Source organism: Anomaloglossus baeobatrachus, chromosome 12 (genome assembly GCF_048569485.1).
Source record: "Anomaloglossus baeobatrachus isolate aAnoBae1 chromosome 12, aAnoBae1.hap1, whole genome shotgun sequence".
Taxonomy (NCBI): Eukaryota; Metazoa; Chordata; class Amphibia; order Anura; family Aromobatidae; genus Anomaloglossus; species Anomaloglossus baeobatrachus.
Genome location: NC_134364.1, coordinates 45,121,783 through 45,147,759, shown reverse-complemented (window position 1 = coordinate 45,147,759; position 25,977 = coordinate 45,121,783). Strand labels below are relative to the sequence as shown.

At 49.0% G+C, this 25,977-nt stretch overlaps 1 protein-coding gene and 1 long non-coding RNA gene across 3 annotated transcripts in view; one reads left to right on the top strand and one right to left on the bottom strand.

Annotated features, from left to right (window-relative positions):
* Nucleotides 1-25,977, bottom strand: part of LOC142258003 (uncharacterized) — a 370,341-nt gene that overhangs the window by 35,613 nt on the left and 308,751 nt on the right. The gene's annotated exons all lie outside the window — the stretch shown is intronic.
* The window catches only part of LRRC9 (leucine rich repeat containing 9), a 267,576-nt gene that overhangs the window by 31,856 nt on the left and 209,743 nt on the right, over nt 1-25,977 (top strand). For both annotated transcript variants that reach the window (XM_075330387.1, XM_075330386.1), the window contains exon 3: nt 24,770-24,988. In XM_075330387.1, coding sequence (XP_075186502.1) covers nt 24,770-24,988 — 219 coding nt within the window. The remainder of the gene's footprint in view (nt 1-24,769; nt 24,989-25,977) is intronic.

Sequence of the window (25,977 nt, the reverse complement as noted above, 5' to 3'; positions counted from 1 at the left end):
GGCGTGTCAACAAAGTCTTACCGTTACTCTGGCGACTCTCCAGCAGTTCAGGTGGATCATCAATTTCCCGAAATCCAAGTTGACGCCGACCCAATCACTGACTTACCTCGGGATGGAGTTTCATACCCAGACAGCGTTAGTCAAGCTACCGCGGGACAAACAGCTTTCTCTGCAGGCGGGGGTGCAATCTCTTCTTCAAAGTCAGTCACACCCCGTAAGGCGCCTCATGCACTTCCTGGGGAAGATGGTGGCAGCTATGGAGGCAGTGCCGTTCGCGCAATTCCATCTACGGTCACTCCAATGGGACATTCTTCGCAAATGGGACAAGAGTTCGGCTTCCCTCGACAAGAACATCTCTCTTTCCCTTGCAACCAAAACATCACTTCAGTGGTGGCTCCTGCCCACATCTCTGTCTCGGGGAAAATCCTTCCTACCCCCAACCTGGGCAGTGGTCACCACGGATGCGAGCCTGTCAGGTTGGGGAGCGGTTTTTCTCCACCACAGGGCTCAAGGAACCTGGACTCCAATAGAATCGTCCCTTCAGATCAATATCCTGGAGATAAGGGCAGTATATCTAGCCCTATTGGCTTTCCATCGGTGGCTGGAGGGCAGGCAGATCCGAATCCAGTCGGACAACGCCACTGCCGTCGCCTACATCAACCACCAAGGCGGCACTCGCAGTCGTCAAGCCTTCCAGGAAGTCAGGCGGATTCTGCAGTGGGTGGAAGTCACAGGCTTAACCATCTCCGTAGTTCACATCCTGGGCGTAGAAAACTGGGAAGCAGATTTTCTCAGTCGTCAGGGCATGGACGCGGAGGAATGGTCTCTTCACCCAGACGTGTTTCGAGAGATCTGTCGCCGCTGGGGAATGCCGGACGTCGATCTCATGGCGTCACGACACAACAACAAGGTCCCGACCTTCATAGCACGGTCTCAGGATCACAGAGCTCTGGCAGCGGACGCTTTAGTCCAGGATTGGTCACAGTTTCGACTGCCTTATGTGTTTCCCCCTCTGGCGATGCTGCCCAGGGTACTACGCAAGATCAGGTCCGACTGCCGTCGCGCCATTCTTGTCGCTCCAGACTGGCCGAGGCGGTCGTGGTATCCGGATCTGTGGCATCTCACGGTGGGTCAACCGTGGGCACTTCCAGACCGCCCAGACTTGCTGTCAAAAGGCCCGTTTTTCCATCTGAATTCTGTGGCCCTCAACCTGACTGTGTGGCCATTGAGTCCTGGCTCCTAGCGTCTTCAGGGTTATCCCAGGATGTCTTGCCACCATGAGACAAGCCAGGAAGCCAACGTCCGCCAAGATCTATTACAGGTCTTGGCAAATCTTCTTATCCTGGTGCTCTGATAACGGTTTTTCTCCATGGCCGTTTGCCTTACCCACATTCCTTTCATTCCTACAATCTGGAATGGCCAAGGGTTTGTCTCTCGGTTCTCTCAAGGGCCAAGTATCGGCGCTCTCCGTGTTTTTTCAAAAGCGTCTAGCCAGGCTTCCGCAGGTCCGCACGTTCCTGCAGGGGGTTTGCCACATGGTCCCACCTTACAAACGTCCGTTGGAACCTTGGGACCTTAACAGGGTCCTGACGGCGCTTCAAAAGCCGCCTTTTGAGCCGCTGCGGGATGTCTCTCTCTCCCGTCTTTCACAGAAAGTGGCCTTCTTGGTGGCAGTCACGTCACTTCGGAGAGTGTCTGAGCTTGCAGCGCTGTCATGCAAAGCTCCCTTCCTGGTTTTCCACCAGGATAAGGTGGTTCTGCGTCCTGTCCCGGAATTTCTCCCTAAGGTGGTATCCCCTTTTCATCTAAATCAGGATATCTCCTTGCCTTCCTTTTGCCCTAATCCAATTCACCAGTGTGAAAAGGATTTGCACTCTTTGGATCTAGTGAGAGCACTCCGGTTCTACGTGTCTCGCACGGCGCCCCTGCGTCGTTCAGATGCGCTCTTTGTCCTTGTCGCTGGTCAGCGTAAGGGCTCTCAGGCCTCCAAGTCAACCTTGGCGCGGTGGATCAAGGAACCGATTCTCGAGGCCTACCGTACTTCTGGGCTTCCGCTCCCTTCAGGGCTGAAAGCCCATTCTACCAGAGCCGTAGGTGCGTCCTGGGCATTGCGGCACCGGGCGACGGCTCAGCAGGTGTGTCAGGCAGCTACGTGGTCTAGTCTGCACACTTTCACGAAGCACTATCAAGTGCATACCTAAGCTTCGGCAGACGCCAGTCTCGGTAGGCGAGTCCTCCAGGCGGCGGTTGCCCACCTGTAAGAGGGGGCCGTTTTCAACTTTTTATTGTGGTATTCTTTTACCCACCCAGGGACTGCTCTTGGATGTCCCAATTGTCTGGGTCTCCCAATGGAGCGACAAAGAAGAAGGGAATTTTGTTTACTTACCGTAAATTCCTTTTCTTCTAGCTCCTATTGGGAGACCCAGCACCCACCCCTGTGCCCTTTGGGCTGGTTGTTCTTTTGTGTACACATGTTGTTGATGTTGATTTGTTCTTTTGGTTCATGGTCTTCAGTTCTCCGAACATCCTTCGGATTGAATTTACCCTAGACCAATTTATAAGTTTTCTCCTTCCTGCTTTTGCACCAAAACTGAGGAGCCCGTGATGCACGGGAGGGTGTATAGGCAGAGGGGAGGGGTTACACTTTTTTAAAAGTGTAATACTTTGTGTGGCCTCCGGAGGCAGAAGCTATACACCCAATTGTCTGGGTCTCCCAATAGGAGCTAGAAGAAAAGGAATTTACGGTAAGTAAACAAAATTCCCTTTTTACCACAAGCTGCGGATGAAAAAAAAAGTAGGCATATTTCCACAGCGTTAAAGAACAGCACAATGGGCATCGGATTTCCATTAAAGGGGTTCTCTACTACTTTTACACTGATAGCCTATCTTTAGGATAGGTCATCAATGTCTGATCGGCGGGGGTCTGACACCCCGCACCCTCGCCGAGCCGCTGATGTTGCTTCCGGCGGCAGCAGCAGGAATTGCTCACTTTCAGAGCTGGTCCGTCTTCTGATATTGGTTGCGGCCAAGTACTGCATATCCGCTTAGTATAGATCTGAATAGGAGGCAGAAGTGCAGTTCCCGGCCGCTGCCGCTATTAGAAGATGGAGCAGCTCCAGAACTGAGAATTTCCTGCTGTCGCCGCAGGCACTGAGATCAGCTAATAGGTGGGTGTGCCAGGTGTCGGCTGATCTGACATTGATGGCCTATCCTTAGAATAGGTGATCAATGTAAAAGTAATGGACCACCCCTTTAAGCTCATCCACTTTGCTAGAGCTATGATACGCTGTGAAAATACAGAGCAGAAAAAGAAATGGCACCAAATGTTCATCATGGGAACTAATCCTTAGGCCACTTTCACACTTTGTTTCACTCCCTGTTCAGTGGTCCTGTTGGGGCTTCCTTCTAACCCCCCTCAAAAACTGGTTTCTGATGATTGTGCCGATGGGGCCATTGGCTATAATGATGCAGACGAAATCACTGTGTGCTCTGTCGTGCACCATGTTCGGGAGTATACGTCTGTTGGAGGCAGACACCCGGATGTAATAAACTGCATCTGGGTGTCCGCCTCCAGTAAGCGTATACTCTCGAAAATGGTGCACGACAGAACACACTATGACTCCGTCTGTACCATTATAGTCAATAGCCCCGTTGGGGCTTCTATCAGAACCCTCCGCAAATGGGTTTCGGACGTATGCGCCGATGTATGCTCCAAATACTCATTGTGGAAACAGCCTAAATTAGACTTTAAAATAGTAATACTGTGGAAGAAAAAAGCGCAATAGGGTCTTATCCGGGGGAGAATTCAATTCCTGCAAGGGGTAGAATGCACTCACCTATTCAGGTTGTTAGAGTCACAACCCCTTTGAGCACATGTAATGATGGCATCAGCAGCAGCCCTGAAGTGTAGAACGTATAATAATAATAATTGGAAGAAGAAATCGGGTATATACTGCGCTAATACACCATGAGAATATTTAGTAAAATATTCCTTTATTGTTATACAGGTCTATGCGTTTCAGAGATATCCATCTCCTTCATCAGGACATTAAAAGGAACAGTATGTTTTTGGCTCCAGTGAGCCTCCCTATATATAAGTGAACTGCCACATCAGAGGAACGCCCGCTACAATTCAAATGATGGCGGGACGTTCAACTGTTACAATATCAGTCATATAGACATGCATTTTAATTTCTAGAAAAATACAGGTAAGCATATCAAGAATTGCATGGATTCAAAATCATGAGATAATACCAAGGAAACAAATATTTTTTGTACAAGTAGAAAATTTTGCAGAAATAAAATTAAAAAAAAAGTGGAAACACTGGGTCCAGAACTCAAAAAAAGAAAAGAAAAAGAAAAAAAAAGTGAGTGAGTTTCCAATCAATCATGATTAGTCCATAGACCTAAAGTGGCAGCTCAGGAGGGTGAATAAAAATTAGCAATGAAGCAAAAGATAAGTGGGAACAAGATATATACCATATATAAGCATATATAAACATATTGGTGTTTATAACAATGGATAATATTTAATTGTTTGAATGAAAAGATCAAAAAATATTAAAATCTCAAAAAGATGATTAATAATAAATGTAAAGATAAAATTGTTGCTACCTGATACTGTTAGATTCCTTAATAAGCCATGGGTTCCATGGTCTGCACACTCTACCCACTCATCATTCTCCAGGGGAGTGTCAGTATCGATTCACAGATCATTGCGATGGGACCCGGGAAGAGTTGTAAAAGACCCTGAGGGCAAATTTGTATTTATCCAAGCCTATATTGACGGATCCATGGTTGTGATCCTAGCCATTTATATCCCCCCTATGATGGGTACCTCAGTTCTGTTTGAGGCAGCTAAGTTTGCTTCTCAATACCCCCAGGCGCTGGTGTTCTGTATGGGAGACTTTAACTTGATCAATAATCCAGGGCTGGATAGGTTTACTCGCCAACAATCCTCTATCCCTCAAACGATACATACTAGATTAAGTGAATTCCTCAAAGAGGTTGGTTGGTGCGATATGTGGCGGCTCCATAACCCAGTTCTGAGGGAATTCACCTGTTACACTCCCGGGAAACACTCCCTATCCAGAATTGACTACATCTGTGGGAATGAGAGGGTCTGTTCTCATATACAATCGGTCTGTCATCTACCTAGGTCGGTTTCAGACCACTCACCAGTATTTGTGAATATCCGCTGGGATGGGTTCACCTCCCATAGATTGTCTCGGAAAATCAACCCTTGGTGGCTTTCGCTTTTTGGTGCTGGTGACAGAATCCCTGATCAAATTATGGCATACACCGAGGTGAACACTACTGAAGAAAATCACTCAGCATACTGGAACGCGTTCAAAGCATACCTGAGGGGTTGTTGCCAATCCTCTATTTCATATATCAAGAAACAGGCGGCCAGGGAGGAGGAGGACCTGGCTGCTAAAAGTAAATCGCTAGAACATAGCTTTACCTCTGACCCGTCTGAGGAGAATAGAATCCGATGGCTGCAAGCTGGGAGGCAATATCTTCTGTTCCTACAGGATAAAGCCAAAAGACATGTCTTCTTCATGAACCAGAGATACTTTGAGCAGGGGAACAAGTCTAGTAGCCTACTAGCATTCCTAGTTCACCAGTCCAACAGTTCACCTGCGGTTCTTAGGATTCGCTCTTCCAGGGGTGAGATTGTTACATCCATTGATGATATTCTGGAGGTATTCTTTGCCTTTTATAAGCACTTGTATGAGTCCAGGCTGACTTTCTCAGGAGAGGAGATTTCCGACTATCTGCGAGACCTTAAGTTTCCCAGGTTGACATCGGATCAGAGATTGGCTCTGGATGAGGATATTAGTCTGGAGGAGTTGGAGGAAGCGATGGGGACCCTTAACAAGGGTAGGGCGTCTGGCCCTGATGGATTACATATCGAGATATACACTAAATATCATGGGGAGATCGCTCCAATCCTCCTGGAAACGATCGGGGCATCATTTCGGATGGGTCGGTTACTCGACTCCTTCTATGAAGCCTCTATTATTCTATTATTGAAGCCTGACAAAGACCCCCTGGATTGTGGTTCATATAGACCAATTTCACTGTTGAACTCTGATTACAAAATACTAACGAAGATTTTGGCAACCAGACTCAATAAAGTAAACTCCTCCATTGTGCACAGAGACCAGTCTGGATTCATACCAGGTAGGAGTACCTCGGACAACCTGAGAAGGGCGCAGGTGATTCTGCAGGCTGGTGAAAGCTTGGGAGAGAACTGGGCTCTGGTCTCATTGGATGCGGCCAAGGCCTTCGACTCCATTGAATGGCCCTATCTTTTGGAGGTGCTACGGACATTTGGTTTCTGCAATAACTTTTTTCGGTGGGTCGAGATCATATATAAATCGCCGACGGCTAATATTCAGGTGAGTGGTGGCGTGTCTGGGACCTTCTCCCCTGGGGAGGGGGACCAGACAGGGTTGCCCCCTGTCTCCCCTTCTGTTTGCCCTGGCTATGGAGCCGTTAGCGATACGCCTTCGGGCGGATCCAGTGTACACGGGAGTGAGGCATGGAAGGGGGGAAGAACGTTTGTCATTATATGCGGACGACCTGTTGCTCTTCGCCTCAAATCCGGACTCCTCCATTCCTAGAGCTGTGGAACTCATTGATCAATTCGGGGAATTCTCGGGTCTAGTAATAAATTGGTCTAAATCATATCTCCTGTTCTTATCCCAAAACAGGGAGGACTCGGTTGGTACATGAATATGTAGAATACCGGTAGTCAACCAGTTCAAATATCTGGGGATCACCCTAAGAGTCCAGCGGAAATGATTGCTAGAAATGTTGCCCCCCTCCTGGCACACTTCTTAGAAAAATTCAGTAGGTGGAGTCAGCTTCCCCTCTCGGTAGCGGGAAGGATTAATCTTCTTAAAATGATTGTGCAACCGAAGTGTCTTTATATTACCCAACATATTTTTGTAAAAATCCCCCGATCCTTTATGGGGTAATGTAGACCTCCCCCACTTTTGTGGATTGTCGGGCTTTGGGGATTGGAGGAGTCATGGAATAACTTCCCTGGGCTCTGTTGTCCATGATAACGTGCTCCGCTCCTTTACGCAACTGCAGACAGAGTATGGTTTGCCAGATACACACAAGTTCAAGTACCTCCAAGTTAGACATGCTTTCCGGGCTCAGTTCTCTGGTCGTGAAGTTAGATTTTCTTCATTCCCGATCATTGGAATCATTAGATCACAGGGCCCTGGAGGCCTGATCTCCAAATTATACTCATCCCTCATTCGGGCCAAGGCCATGAACAATCCCCTCTCAGTGCTGGGGAAATGGAGAGCTAAAATCCCTGAGTTGGATGATATAGCCTGGGACGACATAGTTGAATCCCACACTCTGGTCTCTCCCGCAATTAACAATAGACTCATTCAATTGTACATTATCCATCAGAGCTATATCACACCAGTAAGACTAAATAAAATGAATAGTACTGTCACGGACGCGTGTCCGAGGTGTGGGAGATGCGGTGCAGATTTTTGGCACATGATTTGGGAATGCCATTCTATCCATTCCTACTGGAGAGAGGTGGTACTTGTGCTCACCTCGGTGTTGGAGAAAGTGGTCCCTATGAGCCCAATCCTATGTCTATTTGGAGTCTTGAACACTAACTCCTGGACCCGTTCCGAGAACTCGCTACTGAAGAAGGTCCTGTTCCTGGCCCGTAAGGGCATAATACTAAAGCCTGCTTTACACGCTACAATATATCTTACGATGTGTCGGCGGGGTCACGTCGTAAGTGACGCACATACGGCATCGTAAGGTATGTTGTAGCGTGTGACAGTGACGTGCAACCGTTGATCGCACGCACGTCGTTCATTCCTGACGAATTGAACGTCAGATTGTTCATCGTACCCGGGGTAGCGCACATCGCAATGTGTGACACCCCGGGAACGATGAACAGATCTCACCTGCCTCCTGCGGCTCCCGGCCCACAATGCGGAAGAAAGGAGGTGGGCGGGATGTTTACGTCCCGCTCAGCTCCGCCCCTCCGCTTCTATTGGCTGGCTGCCGCGTGACGTCGATGTGACGCCAAACGACCCTCCCACTCCATGAAGTGGACGTTCACCGCCCACATCGAGATCGTATGGAAGGTAAGTATGTGTGATGGGGGTTAATCGTTTGTGCGGCACGTTCAACAAATTGAACGTGCCGCACATACGATGGGGGCGTTGCAAATCGCATACGATATCGTATGCGAAATTGCAACGTGTAAAGCAGGCTTTAATTGGATGAACCCCCGCCCCACTTCTAGAGCGTCTTGGATAGCCCTCGTGAATGCCATAATTCCTCTAGAGCATTTTGTATTCAAGAACAGGGGCTCTCAACACAAATTTGGGGTGGTTGGTTGGTGTCCCCCCTGACTGGAGGTTCGCCCAGCTCCCTGGTCTCAAACTTACATGATCTTTTGTCTTAAGAAAATTTTCCTTTCTTCATCGTTCCTATGGGAGACCCAGACCATGGGGTGTATAGCTACTGCCTCCGGAGGACACACAAAGTTACTACACTCAAACGTGTAGCTCCTCCCTCCTAGCATATACACCCCCTGCTAGCCAGTCCTAGCCAGTTTCATGCTTTGTGTCAGGAGGATCACACACACACATGCATCCTTTTTTGATTTTTCATTTTTTCTAAAGATTTGGAAGAAAAGCGGGTCCACTGGACCCCCGGCATGTCCCTTCACACCCCCCTGGCGGCGGTGCTGTTAAGGTTGATTCAGGGCAAGAGCCCTTCATGCCGCGCTCCTTCACCATCCCTTAGGGGCTCTGGCTTGAAGTTAGAGCCCACACGGTTCTCACTGCCTTGCAGGAGACCGGCCTCCATCCGCAGCCCTTTGGCAGGACCCTGCTGGACGGAGCACTGGACCCCCACCCCACCAGGGACTGGGCCCTGCGTCTCAAAGCTAAGTATAGAGACGTTATTCAGAGGGTCCTTCTGCAATGTGGGGCACTTTATTGGGGGGACAGTGATTTACTTTGATAATGCTGCTTTTCACTGTGTTCCGGCCGGTTCCACGGTTTTTACTGTGTACCGCGCCGATGATGCCTGATTTTCGGCCGCATGTATAACTCTAGGCCCCAGCTTCAGCCGCGGCCTAGTTTCGTTTCGTTCCCCTGCATGTCAGCATGCAGGGGGACACTGCAGCGCCGCCCACCGGCCGCTCTGCACAGGGGAGGACACTCCTTTTTGAGGAGATGATTCCCTCCCCTGTACATCTCCTTAGCCCTCCGATTCCCGCTCCTGGGTTAACCCCCGCCCCCCCCTCACTCGGGCGCCATTTTCTCAGCGTTCTTAGTACGCTTGTCGGCGCTGGCTGCTCTGCAGTGCAGAGGGAGTGGATATCTGGCTGGGGGTCCAGGCTTGGAACCCGGGGGGCACTCATAATAGCGGCCTGATAAGTCACAACCTCTGGTTGTGCACTTTTATACACTAGCAGGGCATTCTGAAGGAGTTAATTCTTTATTGTAGAACCTCCTCCTCAGCAGCATGTCTCACACTAGGAGCAAAGCTCCAAGGCTGTACACTACATGTTCTGCATGTAGGCATATTGTCTGAACTAGCACAGACCCACACTGTAATGGTTCTTATGTGGTGGTACCTCAGCCTGGACTCTCCCCGGGCTGAACCCCTGTCTTGGGTATTCTAAACATTCTAGACAGAGCCCCCCACCTCTGCAGCATGTCTCACAGAGCGAGGCTGCAGGCTTGGTAGTCTCGTACGGCTCTACCGAGTTCATAACCACTGTGGCCCCTCAGCTTGGAGGCTCATTTATGGTCCCTCCAGCTCCTCCGGTTTCGGTGGCTGACCCCTGGGGGAATCTTTTTTCCAGGGGTCGGCTGTCCCGGCATCTGCTGAGCATGCAGCCCCCTTCTCAGGGCGTTTTCTGCTCGCTCAGCAAAGCTCACAGACCCCGTACTCCTCACAGGGAGACGTAGGGTCCCCTGTACTCCCCGTCCCGCAGCTCCGATTACGAGCTGACTCACTGGGCGAGGAGGATGTCTCTACCAGGGGCTCGGACGCTACTTTAGGTACTTTGATCCGTCCGTAGGTGACGCGGATGCGAATGATTGGATTGCGTCCATTATACTTGTACTGGACCTCCATCCGCCTGTATCAGGGGAGTATTCCCCGCTGGCAGAAAGGCATCAGTATACCTTTAACAGGACGAGGAGCGTGTTCCTTAACCACTCCAGTTTTCAGCCCGCTGCGTCCGAGCCCACAGCCTGTCCTGCAGATCCCACAGCGGGGTTCTGCTGCCTGTCTCCCCCTCCCATCAGAGGTGGTCAAGGAGTGTACTCATTCGCCAGGGGTGGCCACTCCGGTGTCTAGACTTTCAGCCCGGATAGTTGTATCAGTGGCTGACGGCACCTCTATAAGGATCCCACGGTACATTAATTTTGTACTGGACCTCACTCCGCCGGAGTTACCTTATCTAGGGGAACACTATGTGTGTTCCTTAACCACTCCAGTTTTCAGGCCCTGTGACCAGCCCAGGTCCGCTCTGACAGTCGCTTCCCATGAAGCGTGATTCTGAGGACTGTGTTTCCCCTGTCCACCAATGGTGGTCAAAAGGTGGGCTTATTCACCTCAGGTGGCTCAGCCCGGACCATTACGTCAGTGGCTGATGGCTCCTCTGAGGAGATGCTTTCCCTCACAGGGACGCTATGCCCAAGACGGTTGCCTGAACTTCCAAACTTCAGTCTTCTCATCCTCTGCCAGGTCTGCCATGCTGGACACCGCACGGCGGTGGTCTTGGCTACTTCCTCACTATCCGCAGGCTCCTGTGGCTTCGGAAATGGAAGGCAGATGCCTCTATAGAGGTTCCTTGCTAGGCTCCCCTTTGGTGGGACCAGTCTCTTCGGAACCAACTGGATGAAATTTAGGAAGCTCTTGGCGAGGAGAGTTCTTCCTTGCCACAAACCTAAACCAGGGATCCTGTCCAGGGCAGGAATCAGTTGAGGTTTCGGTGGTTTCCGTTCCTCCATCTGATCGTCCTCTAGCTCGGCCTAGGTTCATAGACCCAATTGGCTTGAAGCTGCGTCTTCAGAAGACCGCAGGAGATGCTGCCACTTAGTCAGCTTCCTCCGAGCTATCTAGCCACGCCAACCTCCTCCTGGTCGGTGGCAGGCTCCCTCCACTTGGCGACGTATGGTTCTAACACGTCTCCGTTCAGTGGGGGCGGGATATATCTCCCATGGCTACAGGATGGAATTTTGTCCACCCGCCAAACAGATTTTTTCTGTCACCCCCTCCCGGCCCCAAGGCCGCCGCCTTCTCACAGGCCGTGGCATCTCTTGCAGGCCAATGGAGGAATTGTACCGGTTCCCGCCTGGGAACGGTTTTGAGATTTTTGTTTAAATCTATTTCTAGTACCCGAAGAGGGCGGTGCCTTCCGACCTGGATCTTTAGCTTTTCAAGCATGGTCAGGTGTGGCGTGTTCACATGGAGTCTCGGTCTTGTTCCGTGTGTTTTTTCACCGGATCAATCAAGAACCCAAGGAGATTCCCTAGCAGCCATCGGCATCAGAGATGCCTTTCTGCAGGGGTCAATCGCAGTTTCACACCACCATTGACTACGTTTTGCCATCGGAGTGGTCCAATTCGTGGCTCTTCCCTTGGGGTTAGCCACGGCCCCTCGAGAATTCTCATTGGGGCTGCTGTGATTAGGGTCCTGCACCCCTAGGGATTGGCAGTGATCGTTTGCCCTGGACGGCCCTCTTCTCGGGGCTTCATCCAGTGCAGACTCTTAGCAGAGTACTTCGCTTACTCTCGCCACTCTAACCTATTCGGGTGGCTTGTCATTCTGTTCAAGTCCGCTCTGACTTCGAACCAGAGGTTCTCAGGGACGCAATTCGAGACTCTGTCGGCTCTTGTAAAGCTGCTCTTAGTCGATCAGTAGTCCCTCCGCTGGCGGTCGACGTCGTTCTATCAGACACCAAATACAGGTGCTGGTCAGACGGTGGCGTCAATGGAAGTGATTCCTTGCCCAATTTCTCCTGCGTCCTCTGAGACTGGATGTTTTCCGCTGCACACGCGAACTCCCTCCTTCCACGGGGTGGTGGCTTTGCCACTGACCAGGGGCTCGTTTTCAGTGGTGGTTTCGGCCACTCTGTCTCAGGGACTTCCTGGCCCCGTCCCGGGTGACCCTCGCCAGGGTGCTGGTCTTTCCGCCTTGGGAGCAGTATATCTCCATCAATGGGCTGGAAATCAGAGCTGTATTTCTAGCTCTCTAAGCCTTCACCATCTGTTGGCGGCTAGGCACATTCGAGTCCAGTCGGACAACGTGACAGCGTTTTCCTACATCAACTTCCAGGGCGGGACACTCAGCCGCCTGGCAATCTTAGCGCCTCAACATTCTTCAGTGGACAAGGGACTCCTAGTCCACCGTATCCGCAGCCCACATCCTAGATGTCAAAACTGCGAGGCAGACTATTTCAGCTGTCCAACCGTGGTCCACAATCCTCAGGTTTTGCGGTAGACACACTGGTTCATGTTTGATCCCAGCTTCGTCTCTACCTCTTGCCCAGAGTCCTGCGCAAGATCAGTAAAGGGGGCCGTCGGGTCATTCTCTTACTCCAGACTGACCCATAGCAAAAACTGTGGAAAGAAAGCGCACATAGGGTTTTAACCGATAGATATAGGTGCAGGGAATAGGACAGGTACTCACCTGCTTCAGTTGTGACAGGCACAACTCCTTGTCAGCATGGAATAAATGAATACAAAAGTGGTCAGCTGCAGCCCCGATATTGCAACAGGATGGGGGATGATCAAAAGAAATCGGGTTAAATGCTGCGCTAAAAACCACAATCCAAAGATATATCGTGAATTCCTTTTCTTTATTTTCACAGGTCAACGCTGATGCTGTTCCTTTCTGACTTTTGTCCTGATGAAGAAGGTGGAGATGCCTTTGAAACGCGTTGACCTGTGAAAATAAAGAAAAGGAATTCACGATATATCTTTGGATTGTGGTTTTTAGCGCAGCATTTAACCCGATTTCTTTTGATCATCCCCCATCCAGACTGACCCAGGCAGGCTTGGTACCCTGACCTGCTCCTTCTGTCCGTTGGGTTGCCATGGCATCTTCCGGACCGTCCAGACCTTTTCTCAAAAGGTCCGTTTTTTCCGTCAGAATTCTGGATTCTCAGATTGACGGCGTAGCTATTGAGTCCTGGATCTTGGCGACTTCTGGTATCCTTCCTGAAGTCATCTCCGCTATGACTCGAGCCCCAAAGTGTCCTTGGATCTTTTTAGCCTTGTCGACCCTCCTGTCCCTTCCACAGTCCGGTCTACAGCTAGGACTATCCCTCATTAAGGGACAGGTCTCGGCTCTGTCAGTATGTGCCAGCGGCGTATCGTTCGGCTGGCTCCGGTGCGCTCCTTTAAGGGCGCATCTCACATCATTCCGCCTTTCCGGCGGCCTATGGAGCCCTGGGACCTTAATCCGGTCCTCCCGGTTCCCGGAAACCCCCCTTTGCGCCTCTTAGGCAGGTTTCCTTGTTTCATCTTTCACAGAAAGTAGTCTTTCTGGTGGCTAGAATTTCCCGCCAGGGAGTTCTGGCTGCACTCTCTCTGAGTCACCCCCTTTTTGGTCTTTTGCATCAAGACAAGGTGGTCTCCGTCCGACTCCGGACTTTTTTCCTTAAGGTGGTTACTGCTTCCACCTTATCCGGGGCAATTTTCCTGCCTTCCTTTTGTCCGGCTCCTGGTCATCGCTTTGAGGAAGCGTTGCATATCCTGGATCTGGTGCGGGCGCCCCGGATCTATGTGTCTCGCACCGCCGTTATTAGGCGGTGCACCTCTCTCTGGTACTGACTGCTAGTCAACGTAGCGGTCTCTCGGCATCTAAGCCGACCCTGGTTCGTTGGCTTAGGTCGGCCATTTCCGAGGCCTGCCAGTGTACTCAAGTGCATTCCCCGCCGGGGATCAGAGCACATTTGATCAGACCTGTCGGTGCCTTTTGGGCTTTCAGGCGCCAGGCTACGGCTCAGTAGGTCTGTCAGACTGCAGCTCGAATTAGTCTGCATACTTTTTCGAAGCTCTATCCAAGGCATGCTCTTGCTTTGGCAGACGCGGGCTTGGGCAGACGCATCTTTCAGGCGTCTGTCGCCCATTTGTGAAGTTGGGTTTGCCTGCTTCTCAGTTGTCTGTTTATTCCCACCCATGGACTGCTTTAGGACGTCCCATGGTCTGGGTCTCCCATAGGAACGATGAAGAAAAAGAGAATTTTGTTACTTACCGTAAATTCTTTTTCTTATAGTTCCGTCATGGGAGACCCAGCACCCTCCCTATTGCCTGTTGGCAGGTTTCTTGTTCCGGGTGTCTTCACCGGCTGTTATTGTTGTAGACAGACGTTCCGGTTCTTCCGGATTTTACTCTGTCTCTTCTTGTGGGTGGATGTCCTCCTTCAGCTTTTGCACTAAACTGGCTAGGACTGGCTAGCAGGGGGTGTATATGCTAGGAGGGAGGAGCTACACGTTTGAGTGTAGTACTTTGTGTGTCCTCCGGAGGCAGTAGCTATACACCCCATGGTCTGGGTCTCCCATGACGGAACTATAAGAAAAAGAATTTACGGTAAGTAACAAAATTCTCTTTTTTATTGTGTATACTCTTGCATTAGTGCCATTCATAGAGATTCACATTGTTTTCTTGTGATGCGACTTGGTCCTAAGTATCCTGCAGAAATAATCTATGTCCCCTTCGAAACTCCCTTGGTATAACCTGTGACTGTATATTCTCATGTTGTCATATGTCTTTTGTAATATGTACAAATAGTATGGTTGATTGCTGATTTTATGTCATACTTAACCTTCAATAAAACGAGTTTAAAAAAAAAAAAAAAAATTGTGAGTATTTAAAGTGTCAGAAGGTATGCAAGTATAAGTGTGTGAATTTGATAATTATATCTATACTAGAAGGTGGCCCGATTCTAACGTATCGGGTAGTCTAGAATGTGTATGTAGGTTCGCAGATTGAATAATAAGGTAATGAATGGGCTGGATGGGTTCGGTGTAATTTAGAATTCTTATAATTGTTTATTGGTTTTAAAATGACAAATAACAGAAGGAACAGTTATAATAGATGGGTCTAATGTTTAATGATGTCCATGGCTTGTAATGAAAGAAGCCATGAACAGTGTAAAGGTAAGTAAAAATATGCTGATGCTGGTATGTGCCCCCATCGTGGTGCAGCCACCATCCTGACATGTGCCCCCATCCTGCGGGGTATTGTGTGCGGGGGCGGAGTGCGGGGGCGGGTGGAGCTGAGTGGGGCCATGGCGCTGAGGACGTCAGTGCTGGGGACTGCATGGCTGGGGACAGGTGACTATCCAGGTGTGTGTGTGTTCAGTGTATACATGCAGAGGGCGGAGTGCGGGGGGATGGAACTGAGTGGGGTAATGTGTGCGGGGGGCGGAGGCGAGCGGTGGGTATGTGTCGGCTGGGTTGCCGGTGTGGGTTCCCAGGGGTGCAGCACACACCCGGGAGTCGGGGCTCTGTGTGGGAGCTGGGAAAAGTGTCGGGCGTCATCCTGTCGTCCCGTAGTTCGGGCTGTTCTGTTAGCTGAGCCGTTGGTCGCAGGCTCTTTAGCGCGCGCTGTGGCGACGGTTATCACTGTAATGACGTCATTTTGGAGCAAGACAGACAGACAGAATAAGGCAATTATATCTATATATTATCGTGTGAGTAATTTAAATATTATTCATGTTATAAACACCAATATGTTTATATACACTTATATATGGTATATATCTTGTTCCCCCTTTTTCTTTGCTTCATTGCTAATTTTTATTCACCCTCCTGATCTGTCACTTTGGGTCTACGGACTAATCATGATTGATCAAAAACACACTTTTTTTTTTTTTCTTTGAGTTCTAGACCCAGTGTTTCCACTTTTTCTTTTAAAAAAAAATTATTTCTGCAAAATGTTCTACTTGTAAAAAAACCATTTGTTTTCTTGGTATTCTCACATGATTTTGAATCCATGGAATTCTTGATATGCTTGCCTGTATTTTTCTGAAAAAAATGCATGTCTATATGACTGATTTTGTAACAGTCGAGCGTCCCACCATCATTTGAATTGTAGCGGGTGTTCCTCTGATGTGGAAGCTCACTTGTATATAGGGAGGCTCACTGGAGTTGAAAACATACTGTTCCTTTTTTAGTCCTGATGAAGGAGATGGATCTCTCTGAAACGCGTAGACCTGTATAACAATAAAGGAATATTTTACTAAATATTCTCATGGTGTATTAGCGCAGTATATACCCGATTTCTTCTTCCAATTATTATAAATTAGACTTTAGAATAGGCACAAATTAAAAGAAAAAAATGCGCGAGTGAAAAAAACAGTAAACCAATAAAAAAAAATGTACAAATGCAATAATGAATCAGACCTTTTCATTTGTCCATTAAAAAGCAATATTTGCTTAATTTTATCGACCCATAAAATATAAGTATTAACTAAACAGTTTTGTGTTTCTATAAAAATGAACCCCCCCCATTTCAGAATTGCTGTTTTTCTTTCTATCCCAACTAATAAAGGTTATGCAAGACATTACATGTACCCTAAAATGATGCCATAAAAAGAAAAAGCTGTGCCCCCTACAAACAACAAACCTCTGTATGTCTATGTAGACAGAAATATAAAAAGTTTACAACTATTGGAAGGTGCAGATGAAAAATAAAATAATTAGTTTGTTACCAAGGCACAAAATAGGCCAGTTACTAGAGGGTTAAAATGCAATGTATTTGTCCTTTCCAGTTTAGTTAATTGGTGAGCGTTGAAAATGGCAATTACAGAGGTTTCAGCTTTCAAGCAATGATTTCCTAATTGTCACTTTTCCTGCGCTTCCTCTGCGGTTCATCGGATAGAAGGTCACGTCGCTCGATATGGATTCTATCGTCTTACGAGTAATTGCAGAATGTTGCTGTTTTTGTAAACTCTGTGTTTAGGAAGAAAAAAATGAATTGCTATGAGCCTGGATTGGATCCCCCACAAACATAGGGACATGATAATACAATACTGTGTGCAGGAAATAATGGGACGGGGCAGGGAAAAAAAAAATATATATTGCCTGCAGTGGCGTAGCTACTGCTTTTGCCGCTCGGGGCGGTAGTCAAATTTGCCGCCCCCCTCCGTTGACCCTTGATGATCCAGAAATTTTCAAAAATTTGGAAAACCATCAAAATATTTATTTTTCATGGAAGTACAATCAAAGATCTAATTGTAGACTGCTGCTATTAGTCCTACACTTTCACCTTTTTACACACATGTAGGCCTATTATACACACACACACAGCTCTGTTGCATACATACAGACACACACAGCTCTGCTGCATACAGACACACACAACTGTGCTGCATACAGACACACAAAACTCTGCTGCATACATACAGACACACACAGCTCTGCTGCACACAGACAGACACACAACTCTGCAGCATACATACAGACACACACAGCTCTACTGCATTTATACAGACACACAGCTCTACTGCATACAGACAGACACACAACTCTGCAGCATACATACAGACACAACTCTGCAGCTGCTGCATACATATATACACATACAAAGCAAGAAGGCCTGCGGAGACACCATCACATGTTTCTCAACGCTGGCAGGAAACTAGCCAGGTCTTTCACCGGGAAGGAACAACCACGGGAAGGGCAGTCTCCAGTCAAGGAGACCACCTATGCCAAACATGGTATCCATCCACAGACAGCCGTTTCGGGGTATTTGCCCCTCATCAGTGTGGAGTAGGAATCTGGCTAGTGGGACATTGCCTAGTAAAAGACTATGTGAGCAAGGATGGTTGACCTTAGGGAGATCAACATCCACCACTGCGGAGACACCATCACGTGTTTCTCAACGCAATGATTCTAGAGCAATGCCCCCTGGGAAATATTCAAAGCAAGAAGGCCTGCGGAGACACCATCACATGTTTCTCAACGCTGGCAGGAAACTAGCCAGGTCTTTCACCGGGAAGGAACAACCACGGGAAGGGCAGTCTCCAGTCAAGGAGACCACCTATGCCAAACATGGTATCCATCCACAGACAGCCGTTTCAGGGTATTTGCCCCTCATCAGTGTGGAGTAGGAATCTGGCTAGTGGGACATTGCCTAGTAAAAGACTATGTGAGCAAGGATGGTTGACCTTAGGGAGATCAACATCCACCACTGCGGAGACACCATCACGTGTTTCTCAACGCAATGATTCTAGAGCAATGCCCCCTGGGAAATATTCAAAGCAAGAAGGCCTGCGGAGACACCATCACATGTTTCTCAACGCTGGCAGGAAACTAGCCAGGTCTTTCACCGGGAAGGAACAACCACGGGAAGGGCAGTCTCCAGTCAAGGAGACCACCTATGCCAAACATGGTATCCATCCACAGACAGCCGTTTCAGGGTATTTGCCCCTCATCAGTGTGGAGTAGGAATCTGGCTAGTGGGACATTGCCTAGTAAAAGACTATGTGAGCAAGGATGGTTGACCTTAGGGAGATCAACATCCACCACTGCGGAGACACCATCACGTGTTTCTCAACGCAATGATTCTAGAGCAATGCCCCCTGGGAAATATTCAAAGCAAGAAGGCCTGCGGAGACACCATCACATGTTTCTCAACGCTGGCAGGAAACTAGCCAGGTCTTTCACCGGGAAGGAACAACCACGGGAAGGGCAGTCTCCAGTCAAGGAGACCACCTATGCCAAACATGGTATCCATCCACAGACAGCCGTTTCGGGGTATTTGCCCCTCATCAGTGTGGAGTAGGAATCTGGCTAGTGGGACATTGCCTAGTAAAAGACTATGTGAGCAAGGATGGTTGACCTTAGGGAGATCAACATCCACCACTGCGGAGACACCATCACGTGTTTCTCAACGCAATGATTCTAGAGCAATGCCCCCTGGGAAATATTCAAAGCAAGAAGGCCTGCGGAGACACCATCACATGTTTCTCAACGCTGGCAGGAAACTAGCCAGGTCTTTCACCGGGAAGGAACAACCACGGGAAGGGCAGTCTCCAGTCAAGGAGACCACCTATGCCAAACATGGTATCCATCCACAGACAGCCGTTTCGGGGTATTTGCCCCTCATCAGTGTGGAGTAGGAATCTGGCTAGTGGGACATTGCCTAGTAAAAGACTATGTGAGCAAGGATGGTTGACCTTAGGGAGATCAACATCCACCACTGCGGAGACACCATCACGTGTTTCTCAACGCAATGATTCTAGAGCAATGCCCCCTGGGAAATATTCAAAGCAAGAAGGCCTGCGGAGACACCATCACATGTTTCTCAACGCTGGCAGGAAACTAGCCAGGTCTTTCACCGGGAAGGAACAACCACGGGAAGGGCAGTCTCCAGTCAAGGAGACCACCTATGCCAAACATGGTATCCATCCACAGACAGCCGTTTCGGGGTATTTGCCCCTCATCAGTGTGGAGTAGGAATCTGGCTAGTGGGACATTGCCTAGTAAAAGACTATGTGAGCAAGGATGGTTGACCTTAGGGAGATCAACATCCACCACTGCGGAGACACCATCACGTGTTTCTCAACGCAATGATTCTAGAGCAATGCCCCCTGGGAAATATTCAAAGCAAGAAGGCCTGCGGAGACACCATCACATGTTTCTCAACGCTGGCAGGAAACTAGCCAGGTCTTTCACCGGGAAGGAACAACCACGGGAAGGGCAGTCTCCAGTCAAGGAGACCACCTATGCCAAACATGGTATCCATCCACAGACAGCCGTTTCAGGGTATTTGCCCCTCATCAGTGTGGAGTAGGAATCTGGCTAGTGGGACATTGCCTAGTAAAAGACTATGTGAGCAAGGATGGTTGACCTTAGGGAGATCAACATCCACCACTGCGGAGACACCATCACGTGTTTCTCAACGCAATGATTCTAGAGCAATGCCCCCTGGGAAATATTCAAAGCAAGAAGGCCTGCGGAGACACCATCACATGTTTCTCAACGCTGGCAGGAAACTAGCCAGGTCTTTCACCGGGAAGGAACAACCACGGGAAGGGCAGTCTCCAGTCAAGGAGACCACCTATGCCAAACATGGTATCCATCCACAGACAGCCGTTTCGGGGTATTTGCCCCTCATCAGTGTGGAGTAGGAATCTGGCTAGTGGGACATTGCCTAGTAAAAGACTATGTGAGCAAGGATGGTTGACCTTAGGGAGATCAACATCCACCACTGCGGAGACACCATCACGTGTTTCTCAACGCAATGATTCTAGAGCAATGCCCCCTGGGAAATATTCAAAGCAAGAAGGCCTGCGGAGACACCATCACATGTTTCTCAACGCTGGCAGGAAACTAGCCAGGTCTTTCACCGGGAAGGAACAACCACGGGAAGGGCAGTCTCCAGTCAAGGAGACCACCTATGCCAAACATGGTATCCATCCACAGACAGCCGTTTCGGGGTATTTGCCCCTCATCAGTGTGGAGTAGGAATCTGGCTAGTGGGACATTGCCTAGTAAAAGACTATGTGAGCAAGGATGGTTGACCTTAGGGAGATCAACATCCACCACTGCGGAGACACCATCACGTGTTTCTCAACGCAATGATTCTAGAGCAATGCCCCCTGGGAAATATTCAAAGCAAGAAGGCCTGCGGAGACACCATCACATGTTTCTCAACGCTGGCAGGAAACTAGCCAGGTCTTTCACCGGGAAGGAACAACCACGGGAAGGGCAGTCTCCAGTCAAGGAGACCACCTATGCCAAACATGGTATCCATCCACAGACAGCCGTTTCGGGGTATTTGCCCCTCATCAGTGTGGAGTAGGAATCTGGCTAGTGGGACATTGCCTAGTAAAAGACTATGTGAGCAAGGATGGTTGACCTTAGGGAGATCAACATCCACCACTGCGGAGACACCATACCCCGAAACGGCTGTCTGTGGATGGATACCATGTTTGGCATAGGTGGTCTCCTTGACTGGAGACTGCCCTTCCCGTGGTTGTTCCTTCCCGGTGAAAGACCTGGCTAGTTTCCTGCCAGCGTTGAGAAACATGTGATGGTGTCTCCGCAGGCCTTCTTGCTTTGAATATTTCCCAGGGGGCATTGCTCTAGAATCATTGCGTTGAGAAACACGTGATGGTGTCTCCGCAGTGGTGGATGTTGATCTCCCTAAGGTCAACCATCCTTGCTCACATAGTCTTTTACTAGGCAATGTCCCACTAGCCAGATTCCTACTCCACACTGATGAGGGGCAAATACCCCGAAACGGCTGTCTGTGGATGGATACCATGTTTGGCATAGGTGGTCTCCTTGACTGGAGACTGCCCTTCCCGTGGTTGTTCCTTCCCGGTGAAAGACCTGGCTAGTTTCCTGCCAGCGTTGAGAAACATGTGATGGTGTCTCCGCAGGCCTTCTTGCTTTGAATATTTCCCAGGGGGCATTGCTCTAGAATCATTGCGTTGAGAAACACGTGATGGTGTCTCTGCAGTGGTGGATGTTGATCTCCCTAAGGTCAACCATCCTTGCTCACATATATACACATACATACAGGCACACACAACTCTGTAGCTGCTGCATACATACAGACAACTCTGTAGCTGCTGCATACATGCATACATACAGACACACACAACTTTGTAGCTGCTGCATACATGCATACAGACACAACTCTGCTACATACAGACAGACACACACAGCTCTACTGCATACATACATACACACACACACACAACTCTGCTGCACATATAGACACACACGCGGCTTTTGGGGGCCCGCACACACGGCTGCTGCAGAGCTGAGGCTGCACCAAGCACAGGGCAGATGTAGCAGAGCTGAGCCTGCACCAAGCACAGGGCAGATGTAGAGGAGCTGAGCCTGCACCAAGCACAGGGCAGATGTAGCAGAGCTGAGCCTGCACCAAGCACAGGGTAGATGTAGAGGAGCTGAGCCTGCACCAAGCACAGGGAAGATGTAGCAGAGCTGAGCCCGCACCAAGCACAGGGAAGATGTAGAGGAGCTGAGCCCGCACCAAGCACAGGGCAGATGTAGCGGAGCTGAGCCCGCACCAGACACAGGGCAGATGTAGCAGAGCTGAGACCACACCAAGCACAGGGCAGATGTAGCAGAGCTGAGCCTGCACCAACACACATGGCTCCTGGGGGCCCACACACGCAGCTTCTGAGGTGGGGAAAGCCCATGCAGCTCACTGGGACCCATAAACCGGGTGGCTGGGAGGGAGTATACAGGTCGAGGAGGGGGGGGTAGCACTTACCGCTCGGACACGGATGAGAGGGGGCCCACACAGCGCCGGAGGCCAGCGCTCTGCTGGGGGTTGCTGGCTGGCACTCCTTCATCTCTCTGGGACAGAGCAGGACGCCGGGCGGTAGCTCCGCCCACAGATGAAGCTCAATCCAGCAGGACACTTTGGTCTGCGTGCCTTAAAGAGACGGCAGCCACAGTTTCCTGCTGAGGACTCCGGTCCCCGGAACTCGGCCCGGGGGCAGCAGAACTGAAGGCGAGTGGCCAAAATGCCGCCCCCCTGACACGTGCCGCCCGGGGCGGACCGCCCCCTCCGCCCCCCCTTTGCTACGCCACTGATTGCCTGCAGAAACCAACCAGCCAAAATCTGATTGGAAACATTTTGGGGTCTGTGTTACGTCTGCAGCGTCTGTTTAAAGAAGTAGGGGGTGCACAGCCACTTAATAATTATAAATGGGAGTGCAGCCTCTTGTGTAGAAGGCAATTAACAATAGGGAAGAGAAAGGCTACACAAATTCAGAGGCGCACATCCAGATTATATGAAAAAATATCAAAATTTTATTGAATCCATGAAAACACCAACAATTAAAAACATTTAAAGCCACACATATATACAAAGACAACCTCCATATAATATAATCATGGCTTAGTTGACCAGGGACCAATACATAGGGTAAATATGGTTGGAGTAAATAATTAATACAATAGTCACAGGTAGTTGATAATAACCAAATAAACAGTGGTTAGCAAGATATATCCCAAAAACACCGTAATTGCGAATTATTTTATATTGACATCCAACATCAAATATCCATGCATGTATAGATATACCCGGTTAAATAATAGAATTCCAATTCAAAATAGAGAATCATCAACCTCAACAATAAGTTATCACTGTAATTTTTCATGAAAACCCCAATCCCATAATAATATACGTCTGCAGCGTCTGGACGCCATGTAGATTTACTGAATCAAAGTAGATCACTAAGTGGTTCTGCGGTGATCAGAGTTCAGCTCAGCGGGACCTTGCAGGGACAACACAATACTTTGATACAATGTACAGTAATCAGTGTGCAGCCTGTATTACAGTGTATATTTGGTGCCTTCCAAATAACTCAAAGAAACTAAAACAGGAAGGTGTCATGAGAGTATTCTGCTTTGTAGACACCTCCGGCGAGTCTTGGACCAGAAGGTCACAATGCCTTATTATGCCCAGGTCTGTAGCTTGTGTTTGAGTGAATCTACTTTCTTTGGTACTCTAGGGGTTAAGGACTATTTTTCCTTTCTGGCTGTCCTTTGTAGACTACGGGGCACTTTGCACACTACGACATCGCAAGCCGATGCTTGCGATGCCGAGCGCGATAGTCCCCGCCCCCGTCGCAGCTGCGATATCATGGTGATAGCTACCGTAGCGAACATTATCGCTACGCCAGCTCCACATGCACTCACCTGCCCTGCGACGTCGCTCTGGCCAGCGACCCGCCTCCTTATTAAGGGGGCGGGTCGTGTGGCATCATATCGATGTCACACGGCAGGCGGCCAATAGAAGCGGAGGGGCAGAGAAGAGCGTCACGTAAACATCCCGCCCACCTCCTTCCTTCCGCAGAGCTGGCGTGAGCCGCAGGACGCAGGTAGGAGATGTTCCTCGCTCCTGCGGCTTCACACACAGCGATGGCTGCTGCCGCAGGAACGAGGAACTACATCGTAACATCGGTCATTTCCAAATTATGGAAATGACCGACACTGCACCGATGATACGATTACGACGATTTTGCGCTCGTTAATCGTATCAAAAAGGCTTTACACACTACGATATCGCCTGCGACGCCGGATGTGCGGCACTTTCAATTTGACCCCACCAACATCGCACCTGCAATGTCGTAGTGTGCAAAGTGCCCCTTAATCTCAGGTGCAGCTCTTTGTGACCACTTGCCTTCACTATAAAAAGGTCACGTGTGTTACCATCGGACGCCCGTTATAGAATTTTATTCCTATGCTGACCACTTTGAAAGGAGACAGTCTCTGGAAGAAGCTGAGGAGTCATAACAATTGCAGCTGTGCTGTTTTGCTGCACTGGAGGATCCGGGAGCATTTTCCTTTGTGTGTATTTTCCCTCCATGTGTTTCCTTTCCTTTGTGTTGTATTATTGCAGTGGTGAGACTAGTGCTCTCGCCCTTCTTCTCATTTGCCAGGGTTAGTTCAGGGCAAGTGAGAGCCTAAGCATGTGACGGCAACTGCAGAAAGGCCCGTATACGGACCTTCGGGAGCGTAAGTTACAGACACAGTGGCAGGATGTGTCCCTTCTCCCAGTCAACAGGGCCTTCCTTCTATATCACCCCCATTGTTACCCCTGTATTGTGCTTCACAGTGGGCGTCTGTACGCTCTGGCGGTGGATGACCAGAAAACTCCTCAGAATATTTCTGCTCTTGTATTATTCGTCTAGACTGTATGTATGTACCATAGTAAATGTGCCCGTTACTAATGACCCTTCTCTTTTCTAGTGTATGTGCAATGGTGTAAATTACGACAAGATTAGACAAGATGGACCAGCAACAAAAACTCTTGAAATGTTTTTCTCTGGCTACCCCAAAATGCTGGGGCTCTCTTACTTTCCAAATCTCACCAACTTGACCATAGTCAGGCAGAGCATAGAAAGTATCTGCGGCCTGGGATCCTGCCCGCTACTGGAGGAACTATGGATTACCGAGTGCCAGATAACTGTAAGTCTGACCACATCTTCTGGCGTTTTCATCAGTTCCCTCACAGTCCAATTTCCCTTCTTTCTTGCGCTCCTAAATGTTGGGACTATTTTAACTAAACTGGTATCCAAAAGGGTAGGTGATGACTATTAAATTGTTGGGGATACAACTGCTGGGACCCCCACTGAGCTATAGGGGCTTGTACCAGCAGTTACAGGGGTGCACTGTTGATTATTTGCCAGGCGCTGTAATCTATTTCCGGCAAACCCATAGAAAATTATTAGATGGACAGAGCACATAATCCATTTCTTGTTCTCACAATGGGTGATGGTCTCAGCAGACTGACCCGCAGCAATCTAGTAGTTATCACCTACTTGTGGACAGGTGATAAATAGTGATGAGCGAATAGTAAAATATTCAGGTTTGGATTATTCGTACCAAATACCTAGTACCGTTCCAGTATTCGTCATTAATAACAAACCTAATGCAAGTCAATGGGGAACCTGAGCATTTTTCTTGAAGATTTCCAAGAAAAATGCTTAGGTTCCCCACTGACTTGCTATCATGGTGCGAACTGTCGCAGCCCCCCGAGGAAGACCACGAAACGTGTTGGGACGCATTCTTTATCTATTTGAGGCGGCTAATATGGGTAAGCACTAGCTACTATATTATTTGACATGATGTGTAGTGCTGGAGATATGTCTATTTCTGCAACTGTTGCACTTTGCATTTTATACTGGTATATTATGGGAACTTCGCTTTGAAACTTCCCTGTCTGTGTGATTCATCTTTACACTCAGAGTTGTGTTGTGTGATATCTCTGGCACCCACCTCTGACATATCCTGCATTGGACAGTGGGAATACCCGAATTTGGCCCCCCAAACAGATCATTTAATCTGGATTGTTTCACTCCTCACCTATGATGCTTTGATTGTTCATGCACTTTCCTGTATTTTGGTGTGATTTTTAAAGCTTTTGTACAATAAAGATTTTTGATAAATTACCAAAA